The sequence below is a fragment of the Phalacrocorax carbo genome, chromosome 4 (genome assembly GCF_963921805.1).
Source record: "Phalacrocorax carbo chromosome 4, bPhaCar2.1, whole genome shotgun sequence".
Lineage (NCBI taxonomy): Eukaryota > Metazoa > Chordata > Aves > Suliformes > Phalacrocoracidae > Phalacrocorax > Phalacrocorax carbo.
The window spans coordinates 18,011,921-18,032,683 of NC_087516.1; the positions used below are offsets into that span (position 1 = coordinate 18,011,921).

The 20,763-nt window shown below is 35.6% G+C and overlaps 1 protein-coding gene across 2 annotated transcripts in view; it reads left to right on the forward strand.

Moving 5' to 3' along the window:
• NCAPG (non-SMC condensin I complex subunit G) overlaps nucleotides 1-20,763 on the forward strand; it is a 28,772-nt gene that overhangs the window by 646 nt on the left and 7,363 nt on the right. For both annotated transcript variants that reach the window (XM_064449207.1, XM_064449209.1), the window contains exons 2-15: nucleotides 72-281; nucleotides 1,131-1,359; nucleotides 2,757-2,902; nucleotides 3,845-3,929; nucleotides 6,774-6,966; nucleotides 9,265-9,414; nucleotides 11,610-11,750; nucleotides 12,698-12,821; nucleotides 14,161-14,250; nucleotides 14,405-14,584; nucleotides 14,995-15,105; nucleotides 17,243-17,362; nucleotides 18,914-19,150; nucleotides 19,477-19,658. In XM_064449207.1, the coding sequence (XP_064305277.1) occupies nucleotides 72-281; nucleotides 1,131-1,359; nucleotides 2,757-2,902; nucleotides 3,845-3,929; nucleotides 6,774-6,966; nucleotides 9,265-9,414; nucleotides 11,610-11,750; nucleotides 12,698-12,821; nucleotides 14,161-14,250; nucleotides 14,405-14,584; nucleotides 14,995-15,105; nucleotides 17,243-17,362; nucleotides 18,914-19,150; nucleotides 19,477-19,658 (2,198 nt within the window). The remainder of the gene's footprint in view (nucleotides 1-71; nucleotides 282-1,130; nucleotides 1,360-2,756; nucleotides 2,903-3,844; nucleotides 3,930-6,773; nucleotides 6,967-9,264; nucleotides 9,415-11,609; nucleotides 11,751-12,697; nucleotides 12,822-14,160; nucleotides 14,251-14,404; nucleotides 14,585-14,994; nucleotides 15,106-17,242; nucleotides 17,363-18,913; nucleotides 19,151-19,476; nucleotides 19,659-20,763) is intronic.

The following is a 20,763-nucleotide window of genomic DNA, read 5'->3' on the forward strand; positions in this document are numbered from 1 at the left end:
GTGGTATTGCTTCTGAAAGATGAACCGGGTAGTTATAATTTTTTGTGGTTTGATTTTTATTTTATTTTTAGTTGGAAGATAAGGAAGATTTTCATGAAAAATTCATTAATTTCCTTAAGTATGCCATGATAATCTATAGACGGGAACCAGCAGTGGAACAAGTGATCAATTTTGTGGCTAAATTTGTTATTTCCTTTTATCAAATGGAGAAAGAAGATGGTAGTGAAGAGGGTGAAGAAGATAATTCACTTCTGAATTACGTGTTTAACTTTCTGCTTGAGGTACAGTAACACTTATTAAATCTTTAACGTAACAAATGGAAACTTCATGCAGTGGGCAAAACTTGCTGGTGCTCAAGATGATACCTGCAAAAAAAGTGAAAGCTAGTGCTTTTTGGCTAACACCCGCACTGACACGCACCCCTCCCCCACCCCCCAATAGCCCAACAATTGGATTCAGAAGTTAGGCCTGTGAGAAAATATGAACTGTTTTCATTTTTGGCTGTCGGCTGTCATTATAGGCTTTACTATAGGTGCATTTATAAGTGTTAGGTGTGGAATTGTGGAAATGGATTTATAGTGTTTCTTTGATAAGTAAAAATATTAAAAGATCGTTCATACAAGTATGGTTGGCATATGTATTAATCCTTTCTGCTTATTGCGAGTGTTACGTAGAAAGATGATCAACAGTTTCAACAGCATGAAAACACAGCAGAATTACATTTTCTTAAACGAGTGTTTTGACATAGAAAAACTATTAATCAGGCCAAGATCACTAGTCGTAATTGCCAACACTAGTCGTCATTGCTAACTTCTTTTTCTTTTTAATGTGTTATGGGGACGGGTAAGTTAGCTAATGTACTGTAGCCGACATTGAATGGTAAGCATGTTCCTTCCTTTGTGAAGGCACACTGCAAGTTATGTGAAGTGCCGCAGGTACTGGCATAATCGTTTTCTAGTTCTGTGACTCTTACTAAAAATAAACTTAGGTAGGAAAAGCTTTGAAATACATAAGTGCATGTTTCGTGTACTGTATAGAATGTTAACTACATACATATGCATATTAATAGCCTTGTGTTGGAAATGTGAAAAGTGTGATTATAAGAACGTTTTTTTTTTTCTTTCCCTAAGTCTCACAAAGCAAACAGCCATGCAGTTAGGTTTCGAACATGTCAGCTTGTTAATAAGATTTTGGGAAATATGCCAGAGAATGCCCAGATTGATGATGACTTATTTGATAAAATTAATGAAGCTATGCTGATTAGACTACAAGATAAATTTTCGAATGTGAGAATCCAAGCTGTCTTGGCCCTGTCGAGACTTCAAGATCCTAAGGATGAAAACTGTCCTGTTGTTAACAGTAAGTAATAGTAATAGTAATTCTTTTCTTTTATTTAAGAACATTTGTTAATTTACATTACATTAAAACATTTTAAAGCTTTTTTTAAGCATTGAGTAAACAACTCTTAGAGGGTATTCTTGTAATAATTTGTAAACTGTGGAGCTCGTTGCCAGAGGAGGCAGTAGGTGCAAGAGTTGTGTATGTTCAAGGGGAAAAGACAGAACTGCTTGAAGGAGAGGTTCACTGGGGATTAAATTATAAGAAATCGTATTAGGCTCAGGCTGTTCTATGGACTAAACATAGCTGAAGGATGGTGAGAGTAAAGGTGTGTTGCAAATTGGGGTGGAGATAAAATATGTGCTTACTAAGTTCTTACCCTCTAAGGACCCTTTTGTGCTATTGAATTTGTACAAAAACCCCAAGAGGAGTAGAGATGATAAGAAAAATAATTTTGTCTCAAATAACAGCTTCCAGCCCTGTGAGAGGCAAACTGGTTACTGACATTGTTGACCTATGGTTTTCTGGGCTACTTTTTTTCTTGCAAATCTCATTTTTTTTTCATGGATCACTTCCAGGTTTCCTGATGTTCTTTTTGTGCCGTTTGCGGCTTGCTTTGTGTATGGTATGATTCTTGACTAAGCCTATACTTCCATTGCTCAAGGTAGACTGTAGGTTTGTACTAGCACAGCTGTTACATAAATCGTGTCCTGATTAGACTTTACATGCTGTCTTTTGTGAAGAGAGTAAGTTAATTAATTCAGGTTGTTTTGTTGTTAAGGAACCTTCTTTGAAATTATATTTTCTAAGTCTTTGCTTGTAAGTTGCTCGTTTAGGAGCACGTAAAACTCATAGACAATCATTGTCTCACAGAGCGAGAAGATGAAGTCAAGTATTCTCTGATTAAATCCTTGTTGCTTTTAACTTTGAAGAAGGGTCAAGAATAACAAAAAGTATTATGTGAGAGATTTACTATTTGAGTTTTGATAGGCTTGATGAAGATTGCAGTTTTCCATTTATACTAGAACTTGAGGATCTACTTCAAAGGTAATGAGGATGTATAGCCAGTAAATAGAGGACTTAAGGAGCCAATGATTGGAAGCATTTTATTTCTTATTTTTATTTTTTTTGTCCAGAAAATGACAAAATGTTTTTTTATAGGTGGGATCTAGAGTAGCAGTTTTCAGAGTTACTAACTGAAGATCCTACTTAGGATTGCAAATATTATTTTCATAGTTGAATTTCTTTGGAGATCATAACTCAGCCATAAAATCTTGGGGTTGTGACCCTGAACTCTTCCCTACATTTGTATGTGTTACGCAGGGACAGAGGAAGGGTTTTAAAAACAGCTGATTTATTGAGTGTTTTCCATGTTTCAAACTCTTATGAAAATATTGTTATGATTATTTTACTTTCAGTTTACAGTACACTGCTTGAAAATGATTCAAATTCAGAAGTAAGGCGTGCAGTGCTGTCGTGTATTGCTCCATCAGCAAGGACTTTGCCAAAAATTGTAGGCCGCACTATGGATGTAAAAGAAGGTGTCAGGAAGCAGGCATATGAGGTAAATTGGACCACTTTAATATTAATTTCAAAGACTGACTTAAAGTTCTAAAGTCTTTTTCCTCCATCTCACTGATTAAATACTAAGAACAATTAAACAATTTATTTTCACTTGCCAGAATTTTGAGGGGGAGTGATTTAATACAAGTTATCAAGTTAAAACCCCTGAATTTGTCTGCAGAACGTGCTTAATAGAAATTACTTGTGTGATAGAACTCAGCTTTTCAGAATTGGACAATAGAAGTATGGAGTATATGTACAATCTTTTGGTTTCTTTCTATGCATTTTGTGATGTTTGTGAAGCAATCTTCTCTGTTATTACAGAGAAGCGTTGTTATAATTCAATAAAGTTAGGATCACAGCAATACTAGTGAAAAATTGCATATTTTTGGTATTCCAATTTCGAGAAGTATCAGCTATTACTTATGTTTACTTGTAGGGGTAAGGGCAGGAAGGTATGCTACCATGTATCTTTCTTGTGCAGGCATCTTAGACAAGATCTTAAAACAAAATATTCAGTTTTTTTCACGCAAAACTATTTTCTGTTCTTTCTTAACTTAGATTAATTTCTATTTTTTAACTGAACCTCTGTATTGGTAGGCTTTAAGAAATGTAGATACTTTAGTCATTTTATTGAAGGTATTTGCTGATCTAGGAGCTTTAAAGAGAATAGTTTTTATATCCAGGTGTTGCATTCAAGCAGAGCTGCCAAGCTTCTGAGCTATTTGTTAACTTTATTCTTTCTTTATTTTACATTTTCTTCCATGAACAAAAATCTGCTTGTTAATGTGTTGGTATGGTGCTGATGGTATAGGTGTTACAGGATTTTATTGGCTTATGGTTTCTGTGGATGGATAAAACTGAGAGTTTAAACCCACAGGTAGGTAATGAATACAGTTGTTACCATTTGTAGAAATATATTTTAATGTCTTATTTTTTTAAGGTTTTGGCAGAAAAAGTTCACATGAGAGCTCTGTCAATAGCACAGAGAGTAAAATTGTTACAACAAGGACTTAATGACAGATCTGGTAAGAGATCATCTTTCTTGACATCTTAATACAAATGTTTGAGAAAATACTTTCTAATGTTTTGGGGATGATTTATGTGGAATCTGTGATGGCAATAAGGAGGAGCTCAAAGGGAGTCATGAGGTACCAGGAGGCGTTTAAGCACAAGAAATTCTGCCTGCTGCTTTGGTTTTCCAGACCCCTTTTCCAGAAAACAATTGCACTTTCAAAAAAACTTGAAAGCCACTGAGCTCTAAAATAGGATCAAATGCTATTAAAATTAAAAAATGACAATGTAATTAAACACAGAAGTAGAAAAATGTAATTATTTAGTTCAGTGTATTTTGAAACATGTTTCATTACAGATAGTTTTGTAACTAATAAATATATTAAATAATTGAAATGTGAACATTTATGTCAGTTTCATATTTGTTTGAAAATATTTCCTATGTGTGTTTGCAGAGAAATCTCTTCAGCTGGTTATTTTTTCAGTTAACTAGCTTGAATCTTTCTTTAATGAATTTTTGACTGACCCTCATTAATTTAGTCATGGAGCAGCTTTATTCGTTTTGATGTCTTCTGTGCTATATCATTTCTATACAAAGAGCCATTCAGAATGTACCCGTAGTTGTGTGTCATGGTGTTGCCAAAAGATCAAAAGGTCATGTGCATCTGAGTGAGACAATATTGGCCTGCCTACATTTTTTTTTTTTCCCCGTAACAATAGCAATTATATACATGAATTTCACAATAAAAGCTGCTGGTTTTACCAAGTGTTAGTGTGTTATCCACATACTTTTTTTGGAGAATCTGTATTAAGCCGTATTGAATTTTACTCTGAGAATTTTCCCTTGCTTAGTGATGTGCTGCTTGTGAACTGTGAGAAACATAACCCATGTGGATATTCAGTTAGAGAACAAGGCAAAAGTACTGTGTTCGCTGGTAGCTCTTGAAGTTGTCATGTATGCTTGTGGGTTTTTTATCAACCTTTTTGGCTACTTGGGGATCATGTTAGTGTGTTCTTGACAGCAAAGGAAGAGAGGATCAGATGAGTGCTTTCTTACACTGTATAGAGCTATACTTAAAAAGAAGTCCTCCTTCTGTGTAAGTTTTAATTAGCATTTTTCCCACACTGGAAGACCTGTGTTCTGATTTACTATTTCTTATCAGTGAACTAGTTTGCTGTTTGACCTAACTAGCTGCTGTTTGTCTGCTGGTTGCCACCCCCTACATCCCACCTCAATAATACTTGGGTCTTGACAGACAATTGTTCTGTCTTCAGGTGAATGTGTTTCTGTTTTAGTAATCATTCAAAACTGGGGTGGGGGGAAAGATACTTTCACTATTTTCCTGTGATCTTCATTTGTCAGGAACAAGGATTTGTTTTATTTCCTTACTGAGAAGGTACAGCTTTTCAATTTCAGTGACATTGAGGTGTTCAACATAAAGAACTTCTATGATACAGAGCAGGTACTTTCTCTGTTGGTGTCTGTATCTTCCTTAGGGTGATTCTTCATCCCAGATATTGAGAACTTGCTCTTTTTCTTGACAACTAGAATCACAAGGGAAAATAATCTGTCATTGATATCATATACTTTTTGCTGGGCAAAAGAGGCTTATGTTCCAGTTTGGCTGCATTTATATATACATCCACAAGTATTCAGTCATTTTGATCTGTATTGTAAATTCTATAACCTTGAATATGTGTATCTTTATTGAATTTGCTTATCTGAGTAACTTTCAAGCTAGTAAGAGAGGAACCTGCTTGTTCAAGGTTGCTAGGTTTAAATTTTTGATATCTTTCCATATTGGCTTTAGAACAAGCGTTCATAATTAAAACCTAGAAGACACAATGCTGACTCTGCTTAGTTCTACTTTTCAGGGTGCATTCAGCTCAGCTGTCAGTTCTTCGTTCTCTTTCATTCTACTGCATTCTACTAGTTTATGCTTCTTACCTTCTTGGAGAGGTTTCTTATTCTTAGGACCTTAGTTTAGCTCTTTCAAGGCCTTTTTACAGCTCTTTTTGAACTCTTGACTATATATAGGTGCTGTCTTTATGATAATAATTTACATATAAGAGAAAAGATGAGTGTTGTCAGTGTGTGTGTACTTTATTTTTTCCATTATATTGGATATTGTTTTCTAAAAGGTCCTAAGAGCTTACTTGTATTGCTCCCTAGTTGTTATGTTTTCACTTCCATCAGACTATTAGCATTTCTACTTCCTCGCTTAATTCTGTATATATGTATTAATGAGGTATGTATTCTAGATGTTCCCATAAATACTCTTCTCCTTGATTAATAGTACTCTGCCACAATGAACAAGTAGTTTCTAGAACAGTAATGGGGAGGAGGAACTTAAAGTATCTTTATGTAAATTTCATAATCCAGCTGAATAATTGAATTAGCAACAGTTCAAACACCAGTTTGAACTGTGTGGCAGTTCAAACTAAAGGTCTGTGCAGTAGTATCCTGCCTCCAAAAGTGGCCAATTCCAAAATGCCTGGAACAGAGCAGGTATCTAACAATGCTTCCCCAGAATATTTCCTTGCTCTACAAGAGTTCATGGTTTGTAGATTTTCTGGGTTGAGGTGTTGTCTTTAGATGTAACAATTTTTGGATAGAGGTTTTTTTTTTTTTAATTCCCTGTGGGGGGAAAATATATTGCCTCAAAAATGTAGTAGTGCTCCATAGGTAGTTCTTGTCTAACTGTTGGGTTTCTTTTTTAAGGTAACATTAAGTTCAACTATATAATAACTTCTTTCCAAAAAGCCGCCTATAGAAAAATGATTTGTGAAAGTGTATTGAAAGCTTGTTATCTTTTGACCTTTAACATTTTAAACCATTGAAATTCCTGTATTATTAGATGCTGTTAAGGAGGTAATCAAGAAGAAGCTGCTTCAGGCCTGGTTACAATTCACTGAAGGGGATGTTTTAGAATTGCTTCATCGACTGGATGTGGAAAATTGCCCAGAAGTGGCTGGCCCAGTACTAAATGCTTTGTTTTCATCATCTCCACTTCAAGACTTTGTTCAGAACTGTAAAAACCTTGACAGCAGGTATGCAGATCAGTTTTCATTAAAAAAAAAAAGAATATTTTGTATAAGAATATCAAGTTTATATCTGAATGGGGAGCAGAGTAACTATTACCTGCGTTAAGACTGATATTGTGGTGTAAGCCATGATGCCTGTTCATGGCATCATTCGGATACACTTTTTTGGTCTTTAAAGTTCTGTGTTCACCAACTGAAAATGATAGTGCCAGATAAGCAAGAGGAAGAAATGAAAAATGACTTCTTGTTTCCTGAACACCCCAAAAATCACACTCTTAGAATTTAGGAGGAAGCAGTAAATTAACCAGCTAAACAAGCTTTTCTGTGAGTAACAACTTGGAAGCTAATTTGTTTTATTTCCTGTACTGTCTGTACAGCTTACAATAAAAGCAATGCTCTAGTTTACCCCCACAACTGTAATTTCCTCCCTTCTTTTAACCTGTAGTACTGAAGGACTGTGGTCCTTTTTTCTCCTGTTCCTCCTCCCTTTCAGTAATGTGTCTGGTCTTTCTCACATATTTCCTAGTTTGGCTTCCTTCTATCTTTTTTGCTGAGCTAGAGGCAGTGCAATTTGGGGCTGTTTGTTATCCATGAACTGCTTGGAGAATCTATCAGAATGGAATTAATGACCTGTGTTTCGGCTTTCTTTTGGAGGTATTTTACTTGAATAAACAGAGACTTACAGAAGTTGGTATCTTAGAGGCTTCTTTTCTTGTGTTAATATTTGGTAGAATTCAACTAAGTGAGCTCCTAAGCTATGAAGAAAATGGTGTGATGAATATTAAGATTAAGGCAAAAATGACGGGGGAAAGAAGCCAAGAAATTAGAACTTGTAGGAAATTGCTAAGGGAGACAAAAAGGTGTGAGAAGAAACAGCTCGAGTTAATTGAGGCAACCAGAGTGGAATGAGTATTAACATGGTAGGAGTCTAATCTCAGCTGAAACTTAAATTACAAATTATTACTGATTAAAAGTGGCAACAATCTTATTCTGTGTTTTGGGGGAAAACGTATAATGTCATCATATGAAGTGTCTTGCAAGCTAGTAATATCTTATGACAGTCAGTAGATGCTACATGCATTGCACTCCAAAGCTATAGATGTGGGCCTGTCTGCGTTTAAAAAGCGTCAATAACACTGTAATAACTATCTAACAGCCTCTGTAAATGTGCCAATAGTTGAAGAGGTTCAAAGGAAAAATTTACATAGTTGTGGACTTGTCAGTCTGACTTTGATCCTGCTCAAAAGAAGGCTTCTGTTATGAAAGACTGGGCTGAGAATTTTTTTTAAGAATTAGATCTATTAGACTAACAACATTTTGAGAAGTGAGTGAAATTATTCAGTTTGTAATTTTTTTTATTTATGGAAAATATTAGGCTTCTTGTATGATGTTTCTGACTACACCTTGAGTGATGCAGTAGCTGTATGACAAATGCTTAGATTTTTGAAGTTGATGATTTTTTGTTTGTTAAACTTGCTTTTAAGGCCTGTCTGGTTTATGGGAAGCCATCAAATGATCATTTTTCATCTACATGTTGCTGGGGTGTTTTTTTGTTTTCTTCAGTGTGTGCAAGGGACCTAAAAGAAAAACAAATTTGTTATTGATAGCTTGCAAGTAAAATGGGATTGAAGGGAGAGAAAACTACCACTGACAGTGATGCTCTGTTTTTTCTGTTTTGAGGTAGAATTAATGCACAACTTAATGTCTGCTTCTGAAAAAGATCATATGCTTGCTTGGCATGGAAAAGACTATGATTATAAAAAGGAGTGGGGGCCCTATGTCTGCTAAACAGGATGAGCTTACCGAGATGCTGAGAACGCAGTTGTGTTGCTTTTTGCATTTGATATGCTATGATTGCTACTTGAATATTGTGTAAAGGTCTTCTATTAAGAATGGAAGAACTAATTCATAAACAGAAGCTTAAAAATCACTTAATGAAGTTGTTGCATTTCTGCAGATTAATGAAGTTCAATTTTCCAGATGTGTACAGTAATAACACTGTTTCATAGGGGTAAAGGACTTGGGTGGTTGCTCTAGGAGGTCTGAAAGGCCGAGCAGTGTCTTTCTGCAAACTGACACGAGCTGCCTTGATGTAGAATACTGAAAAGTGTAGTGTGGTGAGTGGCCCAGGGAGCTCAGTGTTCTCACTTAAGAGAGACTAGATTATTTTTGTCAGCCTTCAAGTATTTCTATGGGCAGTACCTTTGTCAGGATTTTATTTTTGTTTTAGGAAATAATCAATTTCTGTGTATTTGTTGTCTTTGACCCTGTTTTATTGATCTCTCTGTATTTATTTTTGTTTAGAAAACTGATGCAGCTGGAAGACTTAACAGCTGAGAATGTATTATATTGGAGATGTCTTTGTGAATATCTAAAATCAAAGGGTGAAGAAGGTGAAGATTTACTAGAACAGATGTTGCCAGAACCAGCTATATATGCGGATTATTTATTAAGGTATATTGCATTTAAAAATAAATCTCTTACCACTAAAACAAATTTATTTTTTTAAAGTAGAGAATATTTATTTTATTTAACTGATTAGGTTTCCTCCAAAGCCAAAGTTGTTCTTGAAAAGTGATATTTTTTTAGAAAACATTTTTAAAGATTTTTGAGAGCATTTATAGGAATTAAAAACTGTAAAAAGCAAATTTATAATGTGAAAAAAACACTTTGGAATGTCCTTTCTCATGAATTATCAGCAAGATGGACTGCTAGATCAATAGCATATAATTCTTTTCCATTTAAGGTAATAGAGTCATTGTTCTGTAATATGCGGCTATCCTTTGTCCAGCTGTTTTGTAGGTTGCTGTGTGTTTGCAAAGAGCTTGCAGAAACCAATACTTTTTTTTATTGTTGTAGTTTGGCTGCTGACCCCAAGAGAAGTGTGTTTTGAAATTGAAAGTTCACTTGCTTCTCTTTCCCCTGCTTAGGCAGGCATGCTTCCCCAAAACTTATGTTTGAAGGCAGTGATAGAGCTGTTAAATGAGCAAATTACAGAGCATTTAATTGAGGGGGAGAGAAATATGAATGTTTTGTTAAGTAATTTTTTTTACCAAAGTGAAGAAAGGTATTTTTTGTCTCAATGGGCTATTTTAGTATTAAAATAAAATTTGAACAGAATTTGTTTGTGAGCATGGGAAATGCTGAGACATCTTAACTGAGGTATTGTACTTGCAAAATGTAGAGTGAAGCTTCCTGAAACTATTATAAATCAGATCTGCTGAAAAATGCATTGTTTTGATAGATGTTTCCAATTAAAAATGTGCATATTCTTTTCGCACTTCAGTGGGTGTCGTATTCTAGTAGTACTTACAGAAATCATTGCTACTTTTCAATGTGGAATGTGCTAACACATTTCATAAACTTTTATTAAATGAAGCATCTGTGCTTCCGGAATTTTGAAGTGTGATCCAGTCTGGTAGGTGTAAATTTATTCATTCATAATGAACTTAAGAGTCCATAAAACATTTGTTCTCCAAAAAAAAAAAGGTTTTCTTCTTTTCCATCTGATCTTACCCAAAATGTCCTCAATTATCTTCCCCTTCAGGAAGAGGCTGAGTAAGCTTAATTAGGTTTGCTGGTACTTGTTTGTAGTATCAACTGTTAAACTATTCATTGGTGAGCTATGCCACCAGTTGCTTTGGGTAAGATTTGCAATTGTATGATCCAGGACTCTATTTGCACTGTGAGAGTATCAGTTAGGAGCAAGAAACTAAGTCTGTCAAGAAAAAAATGCAAGATTGTGAGCTTTGTTTAAATATTTCACTATTGTCTGGTGCAGGTAACTTTACTGTTAAATGATCAGGATCAGCTGCCTACACTGTTGTAATTTCAGATGTTCTTAAGTATAGCTATGTGCAGAGCTTTTGTCCTACCTTAGAAGAAATTTTTAAAATTTGCTAAATTTAATGAGCTGTTGCTGAAAAGTGTCTGCAAAGCTGTGTAAAAATAAGCATCTTTTTCACAGCTCATATAGTGTGTTCATTTTATATTCTTTTCAGTACTGAATTTTGTAAATCATATATTTCACTCCAGATTTTCTGAACACGCATGCTCTCATTGATGGATGAAATTTTGATAAAAGAACAGTGACTCTAGAAAAAAACAAGAAACCAGACTGATTACAGTTTCCATGCCATGTGGCCGAGTATATCTGACATACTCAAATGATGGTATATTTGACCATATAATTTAGAATTCACTGCACACTGTAATGATTTTCTTGTATTTTGTCTTGTAGGAAATATAACACTCTGAACATGTAAAAGAATACATAGTACCTAAATATATAGAAAAATACTAGTTGTATATATGAAAAATGGTACGTGTATACATTTATGCCTAAGATGCTCCCTTTATGCAGGGGTACAGAACTGAAATCACACGCACAAGCATAACTTCTCATTTTCTGTTCCTTACTATTTTGCATTCTCAAACAGGGTTAATGTACACTACTTTAAAACTGCATTCTTTGGTATAAATTTCTGGAACAATTAATCTATGAAAAGAAGAACACAATAATTTTTAAGGCTTGTAACTAAGGCAAGTGGTGGGGGTTTGAGTCGGGTGGTGTTTTGTTTGGTGTGGGTTTTGGTTTTTTACTTAACAATTATTCTGAATGTAATTATATCTGTTCTATTTGGATTCAGTTACTTTAAAAATATTCCAGTTCTTAGCGAGGAACAAAGAGAAGACTTCACTTGTTTTGAAAACCTGATGACAAAAGAATTTATAGGCCAGCAACTGATTCATATCATAGGCTGCATGGATACCACAGAAGAAGGAGGAAGGTAAACTTAAAATCTGTGTTATTAAGCTTATGGCAGTCGTGCCTGTGGACAGGCATAGTCTTGGTTGGGAAAATAACCTGATCAAACAGACAAAATACAGCTCTAATGCTAGCTGGAAAAAAAGGCATGGTCTCTCTAATGGAATTGTTCCCAAAAGCGTGCCAAATATCGTCTGCTTGCTTTCATGGAAAAATGAGTTTTAATGCAGATACAACATTGTTTGGGGAGAACAAATTCAGTTGTTTTCATAATGTATTCATGAGATTATGAAGTTACAAGACTGTTGATTTGGAACATAGTATATAAAAAAATAAAAGGAGATAAATGGTTTACTTCTCAGCCGATGACTTGTAGCAAGTAGCCTGTGTGTTTCTTATGTTTTTAAGCCCAGTCTGCTAAGGCCTAACAGGTTACAGATGCTTTAGATGCCAAGCTGAATTGGACTGTGTTAACTGAGTCATTCCTATAATTTTAACAGCCTTTTGATGTGAAGTAATAAGAGTAAATAAATTTGGAAGTTCATACCATACAAACAGAGCAATAATCTCAAACTCTTAGTGGAATGCATCATATGTATGCCAGACTGGCAGGATAGTTTAACTTAAACTTTTTTTAGTTTTCAGCCAGATAATTTCTGTGAAAGCATTCTACAGTGTTGATACTCTGACTGTTTTCTGCTGGTATGACCTTTCATTGGACAGTAGTGACACCTGAATAAAAAAAATCCAGCATTTTCTAATCAAGAGAAATAAGGTAAAACCAGGAGAAGACAAACATTGCTAAGTAAGAAAATATATTCAGCAATTAATATAGCTAAAGAGAAGTTTCTCTTATAATGTATCATAAAGTCATGATAGCACTAACTCAAAGTGGGTAAAATATTAACTCATGTCTTCCATTTTCTTGAAAAAGCAAACAGATTGATTGGGTTTTTCTCTTTAATGCAGAAAGCATCTGTTAGTTACATTACAAAAGATTCTTACTCTGCCTACAACTTCAACAGCCTTTATATCTCTGCTTACGGAAAGATTACTCACTATTGTTCAGGATGATGACAGAAGGATTCAAACTGTAAGTAGTTCTAAAGGTTCATTGTTTTCTAGGTTCTGCCTTCCCTGTATGTCAAACAGACTTTATGAAGCATAGTAACAGAAATATCAGGAGTTAAAATATTTTTAGGTTGGAGAAGCATTTATGTTGTGTCTGTCGGCTGCCCTCCCCCCGCCCCCCTTTTTTTTTTTGGTAGCATAGCTGCATTTTGTGGTTGTCCAAAGATTTTTATCTTTGACATTTGGCTGGTGATGTAAATGTAATCCTCAAATTAGGACAGTATTACACTTCAACGTCCTGTTTCAGAATCCTTTGTCATATTAGATCCAAACAGTTTTGACTAGATCATTCAAAGTGAGGATAATGTACGTTTCCAGGTTTGACTTCTCTTCCCTCCTTTTAGCTGAGATAGGTACTGAAAACCCTTATAAGAAAAGTATTTCATATAGTAAAGTTTAATATACAGCATAATTATTTAAACTTGACTCCTGAAAAATAGGCCCTTGGTTTTGCTCAAATATTTTAAATGAACCCTGGACTTAAGGACAGAGGCCCCTTTTGGAAAACTTCAGTCCAGTGGTTAAAGCTAGGATATAGGTTTGTTAAAATGATTATGGTGGAGAGCTATGGTAATCTTGGCATTATAGTACAATAGTAATAGTAGATGTGTGCATTTCTATTATTCCAGTGAAATACGCTGATTTGGTATATTCTGTTGATTTGGTACAGCTTGAGAGGAAGTTAGAAACTGAGGTGATCTGATACAAGATAAATCAAATTAAGACTATCCTGTCTCACTCAGTGTTCAGTTTTCCTCATGCGTTGTCTTGATTTTTATTAATGTAACACGTCTGACTTTAAAGAAACCTCTGAACCAACTGAAAAACTCTCAGCCTAGTTCTGCTTCTAGTTCTATGCATGTGTTTGGCTTGAAATTAAGTTACTTGCGTGGTTTCTTATACTATATATGGTGGTTTATAGATCTTTAAGTGATAGTGTTCTTAGTTGCTTTGATTGAAGTAGTAACAGATGAAAAACCTTACTCTCATTACCAGTAATTCTTTTTAAAGCATGTGTTCAGATCTAGAGGAATGGTGCCAGTGAGCTGTTGGCATGGAAACTGCTTAACTCATTCATGGATATACAGTCTTCTATTTTTTTGCTTACCTAGCTAAATGGTAGAAAACACTAGACTTTCCAGTTAGACTATGTGTTGCCAAATTGATGCTGTTAAGGTAAACTGCACAGATGTTGAATACTTTTTCAGAAGATTGATATTTTAAATTTGGAGAAGTTAAATGCTTAGTATCTGGTATCTGAACTGAAATTAATGGTACTAATATACTGCTTGTAACAATAGATTGCAGAAATTATATCAGAAGTTCATGAGCCAATTGTTGCAGTCGACCAGCCTGTTGATGTTGCTGAAATAAGAAAGCGGGAGCTTAAGGTAAGCAGATTTCAGTTGACAAGAAAAACATTAAGTGTATCCATCTACTAAGATTTTTATATAGTAGTGTATTATTAGCTTGTGTCAATAGTGTATTGTTGGCTAATGTCACAAAGGTTATGGTATTATATTAACTTCTTACTTTGTATTTCAGCTGGCTGAAACAAAGGTGAAACTTTTTGAAGCAAAAGCAGCTTTGGAAGAATGCATTGATCTGCAGGATTTTAATAAAGCATCAGTATTAAAAGAGAAAATAACTGAGTTGGAACACATTAAAAATGATCTGATAAAAGAAGCAGAGCAACCTGAAATTAAAGAAGTGCATGTGGAGAAGGTCTCTTCCCTTTCTGTATTCCCAAGTGCTTGTTGTTTGGACAGTTATTCATAATTTTAAAGGAAACTGTAGTTTGCTTTATCACCTAAATTTTTGAAATTGAAAGTGAACATTTATGGTATTAATATTCTCCTTCTGCATGTAGAGAAGCTGATGGTATGTTGTGGCAAAAAATGAATTTCAGTTAAACTGCTCTCTTGTCCTTGAGTAATGAACGAACTGAAAACCTGAGTCTCTCTTCGTCATATTTATAGACAGATTTTGATTAATATTCTTGCACAACAAATGTGTAGTGGACAAGAAATGTTTGTTTGGGTAGGGAAAGATTATGATTAATGTCCCAATTCTTCTTATCACAGCCACCATTTGTATTAATAGTGATTGTCTTTTTTTTCCTGACCCACTTGAAGAATGATCCTGAAACACTGTTGAAGTGTCTGATGATGTGTTATGAACTTCTGAAGATCATGTCCCTTTCTAAAGGAATTGGTCCAACCATTAATGAACTCATTGAATCTCTGGTATGTAGGAATAAATACTGTTTACATTGTAATAAAAATAGATATATCATAGCTGGCCCTTAGGTGCTGGCAGGATGGTTTGTGATTATTTCACAATGACTTTGCTGTGTCTGGTGCTTTTAAGCCTTCCAGAACCTAGTGCCTTGGAGGTGCAGTCCAGATAGGCTGTTCTGAGCTCCTCTGCCAGAACTGGCTGTGGCAGAAAGATACTAAAATAAAACAGGAATATGGTAAATATTTACCGACTGATGTATGACAGTGTTGGACAGTACTGAGTTACACTGTGCCAAATGTGGTGCTTAGGCATCTGCTTACTGCCCTTGCTGGTACTTCAATTACTTGGATTTTCTATCAGCTGAAGCGATGAGCTCTTTAATAGAGAACTTTACAATTTGGGTTTTTGTTTGTTGTGGTTTTGTGGTTTGTTTTTATTTTACTTGAGGTATGAGTTTGGTGTTGTGGGTTTTTTTTGCTAGTCCAAAGCTTTTCATCTAGGAAAGACTGGAACTCATGTAGACCTTCCTTGTACATGGCAGGGATGAACGAAAAGATGTTTATGGGGATTTCCCCCCTCTTCTGTTTTCTTAGCACCTTTGAAGAGCAAAATATTTCTGTATTGAAAATTAAGGCAGTGGTGTTATAGGCCTCTTAGCCTACAAGACATACTTCCTAGTTTTCATTGTGAAGAGTATGGATTTTAAGATGAACATTTCTAAATATCACAGACTTAACTGTTACTGAATGTGCAAACAAAATGGAAAAAAGTAATATGCTGTTGTATGAATGGTGCACCCACAGCTGAATACTCTGTGCGATTCTCATCGAATTCAAATAAACTTTCTAGATAGGAAGTGGTCAAGAGAAGGGCAGCAAGGAAAAGTATGGAATGGATTCTGTATGAAGAACGACTAAATAAATTACCTCTTCAAAAACTGGAGAAGAGAAGACTTAGGGGTAGGGTCTGATAGAGGGCAGAAGATGTGTTATGGAGAAAGTGAATCACCCCGTAAAGCTAGCAACTAGCCAGCTCAAAACAAATGAAATGAGTTGATTCTTCACTTAATACATAATCTGTGGAATTCATTGTCGCAGGATGTGTGCATGCTGAACACGTGACTAAATTTCAAGGAAGACTCAGCAAGTTCAAGAAAAATAAATATGGAATGATTAGGCAGATACGAACAGCCTCCCAGCTCTAGGGTGTCTCAGCTGCAAATTGTTGGGACCTTGACAAGAATTCTTGGGAAGTATCTACTTAGTTTGTTTATGTAATACTTTATAGGAATTTGGTTTTGCCCTTTTTTGATACCAAGACAATGGGCCAGAAGACCTGGCTCACTATGGGCATTCTTAGAATTCAAACTGCAAAGAAAGTTGCAATACCAGTTTAGATTAGTTTAAATATAGTGGAACCACACCTGATTTCTTTCAGATGTATAAAGTATTCTTAGAAATCGTAACTGGTGTTGACGTGCCTCCCAGAAACCTTCTTTTTCATTAGGTCAGTCTTTAATGTTCACATTTGTTGTTGTTTATTCCACTTTTCTTTCTCCAAGATCCTGCTTTTGTATTATTGTTTCTGCTGGATTTTCACATATTACATGATTTGAGATATATTGTTTGTTGCTTAAATTTGAACTCGTTAGTAAATGCAAAAATATAAAATTATCCCATTGTAGAGTTCATCCTGTATCTAGTTTGGCTTTTCTTGAGAAGACAATGGTAAAAATCCACACAACTATTCCAAGTACGTGGAAGTGGCATCTGTATTTTGCAATTTGGAACTGGGTATTGTTTCTCTGCAAGAATGTTTGTCATTTATGAAGAAATGTGTAGGTTGTTTGTGTTTGGTTTTGGTTTTTGTTTCACAATGAGTGGTCACCTCAATTTTGTTTGAAAACAAACACAAAGCAAAATACTTGTGATTCTTGCCGTTATTTTGTTGCTGATTTCAGACAGCATACTCAATTGGCTTCTGTTTATACTTAGATAAACTTGAGTATAGAGTAGCTACCACTTCCCAATCCTGTATCAAAAGTAAATTATTTTTAGTTTCAGGATAAGCACATTTTAGTAGTCGGTTTTTTATTTTCAATTCATGTATTTCAACTATAAAGTGTAATATTATTGTTTCCAGATACTTCCTGGTATAACTAATGTCCATCCAGCTGTGAGAAATATGGCAGTTCTGTGTTTGGGTTGCTGTGCCCTTCAGAACAAAGAATTTGCCCGACGACACCTTGCACTGCTGTTACAGGTAAAATGTCTGATGGAAAACAGAATGATGGTCTGTGTGACTAAGTAACTAAAACTAGTCTTGTATCTATAACAAGCTCTTCTACATAGTTACGTTAGTTGAACACCAGTGATTCCTGTTTTCCTAAAGGTATGGATCTGGACAGTGTGGTTTCACTTCGAATTTTCTGATGTCTAGTAATATTCAAGCTTATACAGTATATCTTGGTAGTAGCATGCCTTTCCTTTGTATGGTCACCTGTTGTCTTGAAAGCTTGTAGGAATTCCTTATTTGTAAGATCTGGTTTTCTCTTCCAAATAGGATTAAATTGGTCCTCTATTCATGTTGTTAATGTAGAAAAGAAGCTGTAGGATTCTGTAAGCCTTCCTTGCTTGGGAAACCAAACTAAAAATGTGACTGGCTTTCATTTCTGTTACACACATACCTGTCATCTTGGGTGTCTGATTTAATTTCTGAATTATTAATTTTGTATGGATTAAGTAAAAGTTGTTAATTAGAGGATAAAGCGACATTCAAACCAACAAACAAAAGCATAGCTGAACATCTGTTCATGGAACATGTTGGGTGCCGTAATAGCCCCATCTCCCATATTTGTGGTAATTATTCTGATGCTGAGCTAATTATGTAAAAGACTACACTATTGTTAACTTTTCAGGCCCTGGCCCTGAGAGAAGTGAAGGTGGCTCTCGTGCTTTATTAAGAGTGTGCTCAGGTACACACTTGAGAACTGACTGGTGTCAGTTCTTGACTGGTGTTGAGTTGATATGCTTGGCTCAGACAAGATGATAGTTGTCAGTCACCACAGCAGAACTTCAGGTTCCTAAAAAGTTAGCACATCCTACTGTTTTTAATCTGCCTTTGAGTATGTCGTCTTAAAAATCAGCTTGTTTAGGGAGTACTTCAGTAGTTTTAGCAGCTTAGAGTTTAGGCTTAATTTTTGTAGGTAATAAACCCCATATTCTTTGTGTAGGCTGCCATCAAAAGTGGGGCATCGGGCTAAACACATCTAGGATTTCTAGGCTAACCCGCTGTGTATGGTTTTATCTGAATGTTAATTTGAACTGTAATACATATAGTAACCTACGCAACTTTTGACTTTTATTACTGTCTTGCTCCCTGTTGTCTTTTTACATACTGTTTGTTTTAGTGAAGCTATACAGGATTTCAGAGCAGGGGTTGTCTTATGTGTTTTTTCTGTGGTGCCTAGCACTATGGAGCTACTATAGGCAGATAGACTTGTTCAACTTCTAAACAGACATTGGACAATCAAATTTTGTCCCACACACTCATGCTCCCTCTGAGTGAAATTCAATCAGTTTTATGTAATGGAAATTGCATAGATAGATTGATAAATTCTTTCCTAGGCTGTATTATAAATTCAGGTTTAAACTTATATCACACCTTTCTAAAGTGTGACATTTGTCCCAAGTACTATAAAAAGTTTCACAGATCAATCTTATTAAAGCAAATAAAAAAAAATCTTATTACACTTAATGTTAACATTGGTGGTCTACTGTAAGATGATGTATGTATTTTCCTTATTAAATCTAGGTTTTACAAATAGATAACATAAAGGTAAAGCTCAGTGCTTTAAAGGCAATCTTTGATCAACTAATGCTGTTTGGGATTGAGCCATTTAAATCCAGAAAAGGCAGTAATTCTCAAAGTGAAGACGCACATAGTAGAATGGAAGATTGTGAGGAAGAAAGTGAAACAGTAGAGGAGGAGGAAGACACTGCTATGACTCACAACCTCCTGCAGCTTCTTTCAGGTTTCCTAGACAGTGAGGTAAGAAATACTATAAAACTTGCTGTAGTTGTGTTTTAAAATGTCTTTTGCAGAAGGTTTCCTGTCCCATTAGGTTCCATGTGAACATTACATGATGTGTAATTGAAATTAATGGTTTAATGTTAAAGTAGTTGTCCTAGAAAATGACCACAACTTTGTCACAGATGGAGACTAACATTACTCCTGAGCTAGCTTTGAATTCTGTGCAGGTGCAAATTTGTGGAGGTAGAGAATTGACTGGCAAAATAGGATGTAAATTATTATTGTAAAGTATTAGTGAAAAGTGCTGTGGTTGGTGTTGTGTGTATGATCAGTTCTTCCTTCAGTTTTCAGAACTTAGGACGGAAGCTGCAGAAGGCATAGCTAAACTGATGTTCTCTGGGAGGCTGGTTAGTGCCAAGCTTCTTTCTCGTCTTGTTTTGTTGTGGTATAATCCTGTGACCGAAGAGGATGTTCGGCTTAGACACTGTCTGGGAGTGTTCTTCCCTTTATTTGCTTATGCAAATAGGTATGGCCTTTGAATTACTATGTGAAAATATACATTAGTGTCATGGTTTTAGCTGGGATAGAATTATTTTCTTCACTGTAGCTGGTGTAGTGCTGTGTTTGGATTTAGGATTAAAACAATGTTGATAACACACTGATGTTTTGGTTGTTGCTGGGTAGTGCTTGTACTAGTCAAGGACTTTTCCAGCCTCCCGTGCTCTGCTGGGTGCACAAGAAGGGAAGGGGGCACAGCCAAGGGAGTGGATTCAAACTGGCCAAAGGGATATTCCATATCATGTAACGTCATGCACAGTATATTAACTGGGGGAGTTGGCCAGGGGAAGCAGCGACTGTGGCTTGGGGACCGGCAGTGTCAGTCAGCAGGTGGTGAGTGGTTGCATCACTTGGTTTCCTCCCCCCCCCCGCCCCGAGGTTTCGCCTCTCTTGTTGTTTTCATTATATAATTATTATTGTTATTACTATTACTGTTTAATTTTGGGCTGAGATAAAGACAGTTTAAAAAGTTTTCTTACCTTGGCCCTTAAAATTCTCTCCCCCATCCCACTGGGTGGGGGGGAGCAAGCGAGCAGCTGTCTGGGGCTAAACCGTGACAATTGGTCTAGCAGCTTTATGAATCTTTTTTAATCTTGCACAAGTAGAAATTGCACAAATGCAAATTAGATCAAGGATCTGGACAAAGGAGGTAGAGAGCTTATGTAAGGGTGTAGGAGCTTGAATTGTAATTCACCTTTCATTTGCTCAAAGAAAAATACATTTAACTTTTCAGTTGTTGCTAGTGGTTTTAGCCACTGAGGTTTTATCTGCCTTTTTTAATGGTTAAGATTTAATTTAGTGTATTACATGTTGCCTTATCTATTTTTCCAAAACAAATTGACTTAAGTGTTTTGTGGCCTATAAATTGCCACATTAAGGGGAGTGGTTCAAACGGGAGTCTGGAGAGGGAAAAAAACCCAAAAATATATTTTTGCTGTTTTTAGAAAAATAGCCGGTCTGCTCCAGAATGAGGTTTTCCCTACTTAAATTGTTTTGAAAATAAGTAACCTAAAAAGTGATTTTATGTGCTTCTAGTATCTGATAGTGAGTAATGAATTTAAGCTTTTAATACG